General features: G+C 36.6%; 1 protein-coding gene across 11 annotated transcripts in view; it reads left to right on the forward strand.

The window, feature by feature from the left end:
- tjp1a (tight junction protein 1a) overlaps positions 1–14797 on the forward strand; it is a 120604-nt gene that overhangs the window by 33764 nt on the left and 72043 nt on the right. For 2 of the 11 annotated variants that reach the window (XM_084109710.1, XM_084109701.1), the window contains exon 1: positions 13544–14003. The exons of 7 other annotated variants lie outside the window; for them this stretch is intronic. In XM_084109710.1, the coding sequence (XP_083965836.1) occupies positions 13977–14003 (27 nt within the window). In that variant the 5' untranslated portion in view covers positions 13544–13976. Of the gene's footprint in view, positions 1–13543; positions 14004–14797 lie in introns of those variants that run through there. 2 more of the 11 variants (XM_084109708.1, XM_084109702.1) reach the window with 1 other exon arrangement.

Raw genomic sequence — 14797 nt, forward strand, 5'->3', positions numbered from 1 at the left:
CTCAATTATGCGTTAAACCCTTTAACTTTTATTTTGTTATAACCAGGACTTTTAATTTTCTGTGTAGCTGCCGAGTTTATAATACGCTTCTCATTATGAATTTGGCCACATGCTGTAAATCTCTGTTTGAAACTACAGACATGTAAAAACAGTTAAGCTGGTTGTGCATCATTTTTGGCATGAAATGAAATATCTATTTTCATAATTCATCCAAGCATAATGTTTCTTTTTTTTTCTTTTTGGAATGCATGAAACCGATGGAATGCACCAAGTCACTGCCCTACAGTTTTCCTTTTATTCGTTAATCCATTACACTAGGATAATATACATCAGGAAAAAAGTGTCACTGAAATTTTCCCATTACATTGCAACTTTAAATGACATAAGAAGCAATCCAAACTCACAGATTAGGTTCGTGTGAAGTAATATTCACCATGTCGAGAGCCGTCACATGCATTCGCAGTATGTACAAGACGGTGACGTCTGTTCACTTTGATGGACACAGCACATGCAGACTATGGTTATTTAATTAAATCAAAGCATATCGCGATTTCAATTTTATTTCAATTAATCGTGCACCCCTACTTGTGCTCTAGGCTATCAGTATGGAGAGTGCCTTTATCTCTGAGCTGTCAATCACATTGCTGTTTCTTTAAATGCTCCGTTTGTGGCTGTTTACATTTTGGCTTTGGCATGGAGCGAATTCCAGCAGAATTGATGAGATAGTACCTCTAGGCCTGATCGAAGTAGGATTTTTATCATGGCAGACTCTGGTGACATTATCAGAGCATTATTATTATCAGACCATGAATCACGTTACCTAGTCCCCTCAGCACCTCTTAAGAATCAGATTTAGCGCTCACCTCCTGCCTCACAGTCCGCTCTGATTGGAGCATAACTCAATTCAGCACACAGAAGCAGTCCAATTGCTCTCATGTGCCCACAATCACTCTTACTGCGACCTCTTTAAGGAGCAGTTCACTTGCAAAGATGAGAATTTATAAGACCTCTCACTCTCTTTCTTCTTGATTTGGGTAATACTTTGTGGAGCTCTTGAGTGAGTGTCTGAATGAGGAACCTCATAGCTCTGGGATGTCAGTGTGGAATGGATGAGGAGTCTTTAAATCACAAAATGCTCTAGGCATTTCTAACTCTTAACAAGCCCATGCAGCTTCCTCTTTCTCTTCCTTTCAGTGCTTATCTTCCCGTTACTTTTCCTCATACTATATTTTACTTGACAACACCTAAATTTCACCTCCTTCTTACCTCCCCTGCTTGCTTATCTCCCTGTTTGACATCATGGTAATGGTTGTGCATGTACTCCACCGTTTAATTGTTTGGTGTTAAAGGGTTAGTTCACCCAAAAATGAAAATTCTGTCAGTAATTACTCACCCTCATGTTGTTCCAACCCCGTAAGACCTTCGTTCATCTTCGGAACACAAATTAAGATATTTTTGATTAAATCTGAGAGCTGGATCACTCCTCCATAGGCTTCTATGTGACTGAAACTTGCTGGCCCAGAAAAATTATTAAAGAGATCGTTAATATAGTCCAAGTGACTACAGTGGCTCAATCTTAAGTATATCAAGCGACGAGAATACTTTTTGTGCGCAAAAAAACCAAAAATAACGACTTTATTCCACTATTCATTTCCTTCTCTCTGGGCCTCGAGTTGGTTCACGTAGTGTTTTTGCGTAGCGCGTCTGTGTTACACGTCACCACGTAGGCTCACTATTGGCCGAAGCTGGTCATGTGTGTGATGCGTGTGACGTACAACACTGACGCGCTGCGCAAAAACACTACGGTCTTACGGGGTTGGAACAACATGAGGGTGAGTAATTACTGACAGAATTTTCTTTTTTGGGTGAACTAACCCTTTAATAATGTTTTTTTTAAATAAATTAATATTTTTATTTAGGAAGGATGCATTCAGTTGATGAAAAATGTTTTAAATTTTTTTTATTTTTCATATACAGTAAAAGTTGTTCTTTGATATAATTTTTTCAGGATTTTTTTGATGAATAAAAAAGTTAAAGTTTCCACGAAAAAAATTAACCAGCACAACCGTTTTCAACATTGATAATAATAAGAAATGTTTCTTGAGCACCTAATCAGCATATTAAAATAATTTCTCATGTGACACTGAAGACTGGATATAAGTCTTCATATATGTAGTCCACCCCCCCCTCCCTCCCCTCCCCCCCAAAAATGTTTTTAAGTCAGTTATGCCATCACTTCTTGCCATTACTTGTAATAATCCAGTGAGATTTCTGTATGCACAAGAAATCTGACAACAGCCAGGATGATCTGATCTCACCATCATCGAGTCCGTCTGTGATTACATGAAGAAACAGAAACAACTGAGACAGACTAAATCCAGAAGAACTGCGGGAACGTCTCCAAGATGCTTGAAGAAACCTTCCTGCAAAGCTACAGTACTGTGAAAAGTACTGGCACTTGTGTTAAAATGCTGTAAAGTGAGAATGCCTAATATTAACATGCCTGTTGTTGTAGTATGACAAATGGCGTGACAGAGGAAATCTTTTATGTATTATTAGAGATGGGATTAAAGATGTTAATTCATGTATCCTATTATTGGGGTATTAGTCCACCAGATTATTTTCAAAGCGGGATACAGTGTTAGTGGTGCTCAGAGACGAACAGTGCTCTGGTTCTGTTTGCTTACAACTGCTTGAGACTTTTAGCAGTTGAATGTGTGCAGAGCCCTGTCTGTCATGATGCCAGGTCTGTGTTTACTCTCTGTCTTTGGCATGCTTAATGCCCGAACGACCTCTCTTCTTGACAGAACCAGGTGCAGCCAGACCAACTTTATGATCACTTGAACACATTGTGCTCCTCAGACTCGAAGTTTGTGTCTAATCATTTGAGTTATGAGTTCATAAATTCCCTTGTACAAACATGAATGTTTAATGATATTTATGCTATATTTATGATAAAAAACATGCAAGATTTACTTCAGATTTAATTTGCTTAGTTTTTGCACCCAGTGTGTGTGTGAGTGAATTTTAATGGTATAAATTTAAGTGAAATCTTCTTTGACGTATTTAAGTGATTTGTCAAACTTAAATCCTTACAAATCTGATGAAATGTCACTTAATTTAAATTAACCATACATACATAATGTATACAGACATTGAATGCTCATACATGATAGACTTTCATTTAAGACACATATTTCAAAAGCTCAGTGTTATGAAGAGCTGAATGTTGCCAAATCTGTGAAAGAATTTGAACAAAATAAGAGATGCAACCATACACACAAACTCTTTCTACACAAACCATGATCATTGTGACAATAAATTGATACATTTTGAGCATGAACACGTCATTTTACTAGAAAAGTAACTTCATATTTCGTAAAACAAGTTACAGCATGGCAACAAATTATGTCTTATTAATTATTCATGCTGGGAAAAAAAAGGTTAGTAGATGCATAAAGGTTAGTAGATTTTACTTAATTTTATACCTTTGAAACATACTCAAACGTTTTTCTACTTTGAAATTGTTCTTGAGGACTCATTGTAAATATATCAAACAATACTTATAAGTTAGGGCTTTCATTTATGTATGCTTGAAATGAGTACAAATAATTAACATTTTCAAGTGTACACTTGAACTAAATTATTCTATGTAGACAGCATTAAATGTTTTCGGCTGTATTCACCTCAAAATAAATTTTTGCTTGCACTTGCCTGCGTCCAGGAACCTTTATTGAAAATGCAGCAAATGAATCGTGGATGGTAGCGAGTTAGTCTCATCTCTCATGCTGACTGCATCGTGATTTTGTGATGTAGGCTGAGGGGCATCTGCAGTCATGTGTCATTATTTACGTCACAGATGACCTTGACCATGTATATCTTGCTTCCCTCCCTCATGTCTGGACATTATGAATCTTTCCTGGGAAGTTCTGGGGAGAGAGAGTCAAAATGACAAACAGATATGATAACTGCTGTAGGAAAGATATTGTCACATGAAAATATCATATCTACATTTGTCCTTCAGTTGAACTACTGATCTTTCTTCTTTAAGTACAAACATGTTTATCTTGCTGATCACATTTATGTGTAAACACTGCAATAGCATTACAATACGATATTGTTTATAGACAAGCTTAAACTTTAATCCCAAGCAATGTGAACACCGCACAACTTGGCCTGTGGTTGTCATAGTTAAGCCATCACAGTGGCAGTTGCTAGGCATATCATCAGTACAGTTGGTAACCTGAACCATTTGTCAACATCCTTACATACTGGGAAAAAATGGTGTAAATGCTAGAGGCTTAAGGCATGACTGTCCAAAAGAGTTACAACTGTTGCAATTCATGCTCCTATGAAAATGACATTTGAACCTTAACAAGTATTAATTGAATACTGGTGAAGATTGGATACAAGAGCTGTAGACTGTGCAAAATGGATTTCATAGCAGCGCTACAGGCTTATACAGTTACAGTGTAGCCAGGCTTTACGCAGAGGTGAGTGTGTGGAACACATTGTGTATTACAACAGCCTTGAGCTGCACTTTCTGCTTACCGATTGCAGTGGTTACAGTAGTTGTGTGTTACCTCTAGAACAGTTAGTTGCAGTTTACACACAAAAATGTGAGATGCAGCACAGCAGAATGCCAAAGAACGCAGGGTCTCGAGACATGGGCAGCATCCCAATATGTAACTGTGTGAAAAGAGTAGTATGTCCGTATTTATAAAACAGTTGGCAAAAAGTACCTGAATGAAGTGCACATTCACACTTTACGTTATCCCATAGGCACCGGAGAGGAGAGAAAGTAAATGACACGTGGAGGTAGTAAACGTTCGGAACACACATTCATACTACGTATATAGAACTTACTTTTTTTAAGGGTTGCGCAGTAAGTACTTATTCAAAAAAAGCACATATGTCATTCTTGCATGCAGCGGTCACAGAAGTCAGTCTGGTAGCTCAAGCAAATCTTTTTAAGCTTCTAAATCAATTCCTTCTCAAAATAATTCAAAACGATCGAAATTTCTCAAAAAGTGCGTTCTGTGTGATCTGAAGTGTTTGCGTATGTACAGTAGGCCTACGTACACATACACACACATATGAAAATATTTTCCCTTAATGTAAATGTAAAGACCTCTGCAGCTGTGGATGAACTCATAGTATTGTTGACTGATGTGCATGTTCTCCTTTGTGCTGTTTAAATGAACCCATTAGGGCTTTATGGACATAAAAAGACAACTTATCACATGTAGCCTGGTTTAATTCTGCAGCGATCCACTTATGGCTCCCTATAGAAGCAAGACTCCGCACATCTGACATTTTAACTGCTGATCTTATGGAACGGCCTCTCACTTCAATACATAAACCTGTTAAAATGAGCCATGGGTCTCATCTCGCTGAGGCACATCTCTAAAATTTACAGAAATGCTTTCTGTATATTATGCTGAATCTAGCTATAACTCCTATGTCATATTGCATTAGAGACTATCAGAAAAGTAATGCTGCTTTCCATTAACCTCGGAAGAGGGATGTCGGAGCTGAGAATGACATCAGACTCGAGTTGACCACAATACAGTATGCGGGTTGGAAAACTAAGATGGTTGCATCCAGGCAAACCTTTGTTCTTGCTCTTTTTTTTGCACAGATAACGCCAAAATGTCATGTCCACAAACAGAGGTTGGATAGTACCGTGTGCACCACTTTGCTAGGGGAAAACAGTGTAAAAAATGTAAAAATAAATAGATTAAAACAAGATAAAATGATAGATAAAAAAACAAGATTAAATTAATTAAAAAAATAGATTAAAAAATAAACAAGTAAATAATGATGAATCGTACGGTATAATGAGTAGAACAGTTTTTAATAATGCATCTTAATAGAAGCTAAATATTTTCAGAATAATATTTTAGGTATGTTTATAATATTTATTTTACAATATAAATTGGCCCTTTGTACAAAAAAAACAAACATATGGTTGTTTTAGGATGGGGGTCTCTTGCATGAGGATGATCACATTTGGGGGTCCGTTGCATCTGAAAGACTGAAAACCCCTGGTCTAGAGATGTGTTTTTAAAACTTTTTTTAACTTAAACACTGTATTTTAGAACGCCGAAAGACACAAGCTCAAGTCTGCTGAGCGCATGTTTACATAGAAAAAACAATGAAAAAGCAACGCAGTGGAATGCAAAAACGAGTTCTGTGTGAATGGCCCCTAAAGGTGTTGCTTGTTCACATCTGTACGAGGCTGTTTGGAAGAATATTCTTCCCCTGGGGCAGTGACAAACAAGCTATATGTCTTCCAGACAAACACTCGCAGTTAATGACGCAGCTTTCTACCAGTCAGAAACTGTAATGCACATTCAGTGCTACGACTGTGAAGGAAAATAGTGTGAGGAATGGCATAGGACTGTTATGTGTGTTGCACAATGTAAATAAGCTGCTATATTGGTCCTGCAATTTGGAGATTAGTCTCTTATGGCTGCCTATACTGAGGGAGGAAACGGGTGGTGCTACAGAGACACACTGTATTTGATTGGCGGCGTCACAGTTACAATTAATTTAGCGATGTGTGTGCTTCATGCATTATGTATGTGGGAGCTTGCATGTTTACATGTACACATTCTTGGCTTCCTCTCTAGAATCCCTCTGTGGACCACATCACATTTGTGACATGCTGACACTAGAAATGAGTGACACTAGAAATAGGCACCATATAAAGGAAACATGCATTATGCATTTTGTATTTTCACTACAGCAGAACACTCATCACTCATAAAAAGTTAATTATTGTAATTTACGTCACATCATTGCACTATTTCAGGATTTACAGCCACTGTCTGATAATACCAAGAACAAAATGTCAACCTTGATACCTCCTCCCTTTTTTAGTAGTTATATAAGCTGTGGAATTATTTTAAAAAGAGCTCTTTTTGATTTTTTATAAATAGGCTGATCTAACCAAGTGTGAGATGTGAATTATTGAAGTACAGGGTGTGCTGAGCTCTGTCTCACTCATCAAAGTATCACAATGCTTTTGGAATGTAGAGTCTATATTTACACATGTAAATGTGGAAAAAATGTCTTTGACAAAAATAAGACAAAACTAAGCTGTTGTTTATCTCTATTAATGCAATTTCTATCAATGTTTGTTTGAGTTTGAGAATAATGACTGTTTGTTTGTCATATATTTATGATTGTCGTGGTACACTGAATAAATGTCTTTGTGCGATTAAAGGAGCATTGTTTGCTATCTTGGCCATTCTTTGTCCATAAAACAATGGACTCTAAACAAGTCACATGTCTATCTCTGAAATCTCAATCTGCACATATTAAATTAATTGTTCACTGTAAAAAAAGAAAAAAGTGTCATTGTCATTCCAAACATGCCAAAAGTTTTTCCAGATGAATTTTTCCAGCACTAACCTTTTGAATATCATAAAAGGAGCAGCATCAGCCTTATATGGTCTGAGCCTATTACATCAAGTCTGCTTTGTAACTAGGGTTTTGGTAACTGATGAGACCGGAAGGTGTGTTGTTCTGGCAGTGGCTATGGCTAATAGCTCTAAACTTGCACATTTGGCCGTGACCCAGTGGGTTGAATGGAGGACAGCTAGTCTCTCTGGGCTGACACAGCCTGGCCTGTAACCACAGTATTTGAGTACGTAAAAAAAGTTTTCTAATTTTAGAACCAAACAATTAAGCTGCCGTTGTGAAGGTCATGAAGTAGCCACCATTGTTGTTCTATTCATTTAAGCTCCTTTTAAAAGAATCCATTGTTATGAATTAAAATTTCAAAGGCTTTTCCCTACATACTTAATTTTGACACTGGGGGAATTTCCTTTTTTTTTTATAGTCTTTTGGTGTATTTTAATTGAACAACATGTTGCTGTATTTGATAATGTATTTTAATGTAGAATAATTTTTTTTTATATTGCGCTACCTTTTCTAGCATGCATGCACTCGTATGAAGTTTTATACATTGGGCAAAGTCAGCTGGGTCTTTCCTGAAAGGGTCACGTAATGTAATTGCAATGCACTTTTAATTCTTTTTGTAATTTTCAGCAAAGCACCATTTCAGTGTCCCACTGCTCCATGCATCAGAGGTCATTTAATCTCAGAATAAACAATCTCCTCTCTGCTGCATTCCCCTGCGACTCACACCATGAACTAAAGCTCAATTTTGTTTCCTGCCAGTGTTTGATTTATAGCTGCTCTGTGTGTTGGTATATTTTGTGTGGAATAGCTGTTTGGGACCACCGTCAGGTTTAAAAGGACAGGCCACTTGGGGCTTTGTGAACTTAACCATTATTGTGTTTGTACTGATTTTCTTCTTGTTTTTGGCTTAAAAAAAATGGCCACCAACAAGCAATAAAATTTTAGCAGCTAATAACGTCAAATCCGAATGGCCTACTGTTATGAAAATTAATACATTCATCTTGTGAAAACGAGTAGCCTATGTGTGATGTGTACCAATTTTTTGTAAAAATCAGCCACAAAGTGACGCTATAATACGCTACTTTACGTTTTTGCTAATAACTCCACCACCGTGAGTGATTTAATCAAAATTCTTGTTTTTCTTTTCATTCTTGCTTTAAGCCCTAACGATGTATATCTCATATTTATGTTTATCTAAAATGTATCCCATTCTAATATTGTGGAAAACCTAACTTCTGAATTCCTCCTTGGTCATTTCTTAGATCTTCTCTAAACTTCACACACATCTGCTCTAGACCAAAATAAATTTAGATCCATTAAATTGTTTAGCAGATAGGCTACGTTTTGATTATTTGATGAGTGTTGCCCGTTATGACTATTATGCCTATATCTGGGGTGTACAAAGTCCATACTTCTCAAAACGTTGTACGTATGGAGACCAAGTGATTCTGAGCAATCAGAAAGCTTAGTTTCATGAATTTATGATGCTTGGGGGGGTTAACACCAAATTATAAACTAGCAGACATTTCAACTGAAAGATAATGGCTGTGATATTAATGTTGTCCACTAGAGGCAGCAATATGATAAGGAATCTTTTAAGCCTATTCTTTTTCTACCAGTTTCACTTTGAATGGAAATAAATGCATAGATCTAATTCTAATTGTGATACTTTGACAGTAACATTCCACACGGCATCTCTTCTGGGAAAAAAGTGCCTTGAAATTGTATTGTTTGATGGGTGTCAAGTATAAAACTATATTATAAAGTATATTTATATGCCTTATTTGACTCTAAATAATCTTAGTTGAGTAACTATTTAATTAGTGGTTTGGATTTGTATGAGACTCTCAGAAGGACCTCCAATCTTAGCCGAGTCCATCGCCTGACCTCCAGAGGGTTTTCGTTAGCTGTGGAAACAGGGCACTTTAAGGCAAGAACTTCCAAAGTAAATAAAGCCTCTAGAAACTAGATAAGGTCTATTGGGTTTTAATTCAGCACAGATGAAGACAGACAGTGAAACTGGATAATTTTCTCCTCTATTCTCTTCCCTCCCCCATGCACATTAAATAGTGTTACTCTCCAAACTACTCTAGCCTATGGATAGATCACCTAGAGCATGTTTTACAAAAAAAGAAAAAAAAAGAAAAAGAGTACAATCCTAAGCATGTTGATGAAAAGAAAGCACAGAAAATTGTGATGTCAACATAGTATAGCCAAGAGAAGAACAGATAAGAGAGAACACTGTATCAGACCCATCTGTTGGCAGTTCCTGGTTGTTTTTGTTCGCAGAGGTACAGCTCTGAACTATTTTTATGTTTGTACTTCTCCATGGTGCTTCATTCTAATAGACTCCTTCAGCTGACCTATGATTGTGAAGTGTTGCAGTTGCTGTAAAGCAACATATCTTAAGGCCTTTGGCATTTGCATCAATGATTTATACATTTATGTTCATTCCATGAACCAACATCATCAGGGCAACACACACCACACTAAAATAATACAATATACATTATCTAAGTAACATAATATGTAATAAAAAAACACCCTAATGTGCATGACTGATAAAATAAAGTGAATAAAAAATATAACTATTTAAATAAAATTAACAGATATGATGTTTGAAAACATCGATATATATATATATATATATATATATATATATATATATATATATATATATATATATATATATATAGTGAGGAAAATAAGTATTTGAACACCCTGCTATTTTGCTATCCTGCTATTTTGAAATCATGGAGGGGTCTGAAATTGTCATCGTAGGTGTACATTATATATATAAATTTTTAAATTCATTCAAATAGAAAACAGTTATTTTTAAATTGTAATATCAACCTTGGTGAGCATATAAGAGTCTTCTCTTCAACTGTGGATGAAGATAAATTTTAATGCATCCAAACTTTTGACAGGTAGCTGTATATACAATCATTATATAATGCTTGTGTATATTAATGTGTATTCCTGTGATGACACACCTGAATTTTTAGCATCATTACTCCAGTCTTCAGTGTCGCATGATCCTTCAGAAATCATTCAAATAATGATTTGCAGCAGAAACATTTATTATTATTATCTATGTTGAAAACGGTTGACAAAAGAGACAATGATACCATTCAAACATTTGTGGTAAGATAAAAAAAAATAGAGAAATAAATGCTTTTAATGATGCATTAAATTGATAAAAGTGACAGTGAAGACACTTATGTTACAAAAGATTTCTGTTCAAGAAATTATTTTATAAATTAAAAATAAATAAATTGAATGCAAATAAATGCTGTTCATTGAACTGTCTATTAAAGAATCCTGAAAAAAGTATCACCATTTCCACAAGAATGTTAAGCAGCACAACATTGATAATAATACAAAGAGATGTTACAGCACCTGTCAGCAAATCAGCATATTAGAATGATTTCTGAAGGATCACGTGACACTGAAAACTGGAGTAATGCGGCTAAAAATTCAGTTTTGCCATGACAAGAATAAATTACATTTTTAAATTTATTACAATAGAAAACAGTTATTTTAATAATTGTAATAACAATTCACAATGTTACTGTATTTTTGTATGTTTTATATGGTAATGCTTTCATACATTTTTAATTCCAAAAACTATCATTTTTAGTATTTTACAGAAACATGACATTTATTGTCATGTTAAATGTATTTTTTTTCAGTTATAAAACATTTTACTTTAACATTTTAAAATGATTTATTCTTTAAAATGATTAACAATTTATTTTTGTGATTACAATCCACCTACATTGATATCAAGATATGCATATTCAGAGGAGCATTGGTGGAGCAGAGCATGTGATCTGCACTTTTCACTGTCCATTAGACTCTAACTACTGGCAGGCAAGCCTACTGGCATGCCTCACGCTGTTTGTGTGTGTGTGTGTGTGATTTCCAAGGCCATGGGAGTGTTTTCCAAGTGCTTGCTCTTCCATGAGCGCACCTGAGCTCTACGGCTGATGCGAAGCCTCAGGTTGCGCCGTGTCGAGAGCCGTTTAGGGTAACCATGCACGACAATGCTGCCTTCAAACGTGTTTTTCTGTCACTAACTCTCTTTTTCTGCTCCATTCTCACAGAACCATTCACTCTACAGTTCGAGCTATAGCAGTCCTCTTCATCTGGGGCTTACATTAAACTCATTTACTTGGGTTTTTGAAGACATGAAAGGGACGTTCTGAGGTTTTCAGGAATCGGAGATTGATTTGCCTGTGCTAACAGACAGCATGCTGAATATCCTGATATCCTCGCTGCTCGATGCGGATCGTAACATGCGATGGAGGAGGACTGAGCGATTGTCCTCGTTGGCAGTATTTATCATTCTATTTCTTTGTGTTGTTTTTTATGTGTTTCTTGGGTTCAGTGATAGTCAGGATGCCTGGTAATTAGATGTGTTTGTGTTCATTTTAAGTCATATCTGGTCTAGTCATTCATGGCTTCTCCCATGCAAATATTTCATCATCATCCCTTGTAACATTTAATTTCATTTAGCGCATGGTAATTCATAAAAGTGTGTTTCTATATATATGTTTAAATTTTATGTGGAGACGGCAGAATTTTGATAATAAATGTATAGGTTTTTTAATTTCTTTGTGGGCTTATTTTGGTCATTTTTTCTTAATTGTTTTATAGCTCTTTCCTATCACTCACTTGTTTTCCCCTCTGATTCCTGAAGACTAGTTATGGGAGAATGTGACCTCTTACACCAAGTTATTTTTAGTTTAACCCTCTGGTCTGGTCTATGACAAGAATTTATCCTGCAGCATGACTAATCCAAAATATCCTTAGCCTCTCCCCTGGACCTGTCTGTCAAGTATTTGTGGAATTACATCTACAATGACTGGCCTTATGACCATTAGCCGATAATGGGAACACAGCGTTCAGTGTCTTCAGTGTAAGATTTGGTTTATTCAGATTACAATTTTACAGTTTTGTCTTTTTGACTGTGCTGGTGCCAGTGCCATGGTAACCATTATTTTAAACGTGTTGAACTATATTGATATGTCTGATTTGCGGTACAGAGTTTAAATGGATCTTTTTTTATCCTCGGTTTGGCTTTCAGAAATTATATTTTTACCATCTGAATGATGGTTACAAGAACTGGAGAGTAGGGAGATTTTGCTTCCTTTGTTACATACAGATTGCGTGTTGAAGATTAAACCATTTTACTCTCTTGTTTGCAGAACTACGGGAATACTTCAGGGACCTAAAGCATTAAGTATTATCTCTGACAACTGAATGATTGAGTAGGCTATACTCTTAAATAGTGATATATTGTGCATTTGTGAGTTTTTTTTTTATCAGTTGCAAACATGAGCTGACATTTTACAGTGAAAAGTACAGCCCATAATACTGATTTCAAAACAATACAAACAGCATTCTGAGGCCCTGTCCTATGGGAGGGGGCCCGGAAACCACAGGAAGCAGTTTGCATTGCAGCAATTATGTCCCGTTTGGTTTCCTGAGTGGTTTGTTATCGGCGAAAAAAACACCACACAATCTCATAAGTCTACAAAACTAAAAGAAAGTGTAAGTTTTGGTAGGTATTATTAGTATGTTTAATAAGGGTGTTGCTTTTGAACTGCATTACGGAGTCACTAAAAATCACTTAATTCCTATATTTTATTTCTATTTCAATTTTATTAATCATTAGGCTATACCAATATTTTGGAATCTTAGTTACAAATAACTGTTTAACAGTCAAAACATTTATTATTCTTTTTTTTTTAATGTCAAAAAATGTTTTGTGTTAAAATACAGATAACTTCTCCTTAAACTTCTAACACCAAAAACAAAGCAGCGATCAACAACTGTGTTCCACTTTACCTTGCTTTCCTCTCTCCATCCCATCCGCTCCCCGGTCAAAACGAAAAGATCAGGCACGGGGGCGTACCCTTTAGTTTCTATTTTTGCATCTATTGTTTGATGTAAAATAATCACACATTTATCACACAACTCGTTAAATTAACACATTAAACCGCTGCATACACATACAGAGTTAAAATGACATATCTTGGATTGCGGCTCACCCTGTCCCGGTTTCCACCCCACCACCCCCGCAGAACTGTAATGGACCCTCCCAGTCAGACATGTCATGATTGTTGCTGGGAGAGGAGAGAAGCGAGGATCGAGCTCATCCGTTTCAAACTTCTACTGCTGTGGGACCTGCGCATTTCGCATAATCGATATTATTAAACTCTGTCTGGCGCGGTCGACTGTAGAACAGCAAGGTTTTCTTGATTCCTTTTTGTTTTTCAAAGAAACAGCCTTTCGGCAGAGTATTCGCGTAGCTTCGGAAGTTTCACGCGCAATAATAGATGATGAACTTTGGACTGCTGGGTTTCTGTTGTGTTGACATGTCTTTTGGCGGTCAGAAGAAATAAACCCGCTTTGCCCGGCGCTGTGGCGGCTGCTGGGCAGGACGAAGGAGGAAGATATTTGGGGTGTAACTTTCGGTGTAGTGAAATTTAAACTAAGGACTTCCAACTTGCTACGCCGGGAGCCAACAAGACATCAAAATGTCTGCTAAAGCTGCCATAAATAAGGTAGGAAATGATTTTTCCGAGCAGTTTGACGGGATACGAGACCTGACCCATTTAAGGTGCAATACACGTAGAGAAAGACGAGTTCTCCACACGAATGTATCTTGTTTTCCTTCTAATCCACGTGAAAGCCAGAATCTTAAAGGGATAGTTCACCGATAATGCTGTCATCGTTTACTGGCCATCATGTTGTTTCAAACATATGCGACTTTCTATCTTAAGGGGTGGAACTCCAAAGGTATAATGACAGTCTCACTCAGACACTATTCACTTTCATTATTATGGAGAAAAGATGTGATGAAAGACTGCCATTCTGACTATGTGACTAACAACATCTCAATTTGTGTTCCTTTAAGATCATTGGACAATTAAAAAGCGTTTAAAGTGAATATTGATCGCTGGAAGAGTTTGCGATTCGTTAGGAACCTGTTGATTAAAAATGGCACTTAAATGGCTTTCTGCCAGTACTTAGGCTACTTGTGTCGAAGTGCTGTGAAATTATTGCATTTTCATTGCAGTACGTTAACTTTTCTCGCGTCACTGAATATTGTCGACCAACTAATATTGTTGACCAACTGTCGATAATCCGCACACAGGGGAATCCAAAACGTAGATAGTTTATGTTTGTTGTCTGAAAATTGTGGGCAGGAATTTGCATGTGTTTTTTTTTGGTTCTGTATGAGAGAGACGTGTTAAACGTGGCTCATCGCGAAGTACAATGCTGTACATTATGTTTGTGTATGTGTTTATGCTGCTCTTGAGTTGGCTTCCTGTTCCACTGTACTGTGCGAGACGCA

Source organism: Abramis brama (genome assembly GCF_963993115.1).
Source record: "Abramis brama genome assembly, chromosome: 3".
Taxonomy (NCBI): Eukaryota; Metazoa; Chordata; class Actinopteri; order Cypriniformes; family Leuciscidae; genus Abramis; species Abramis brama.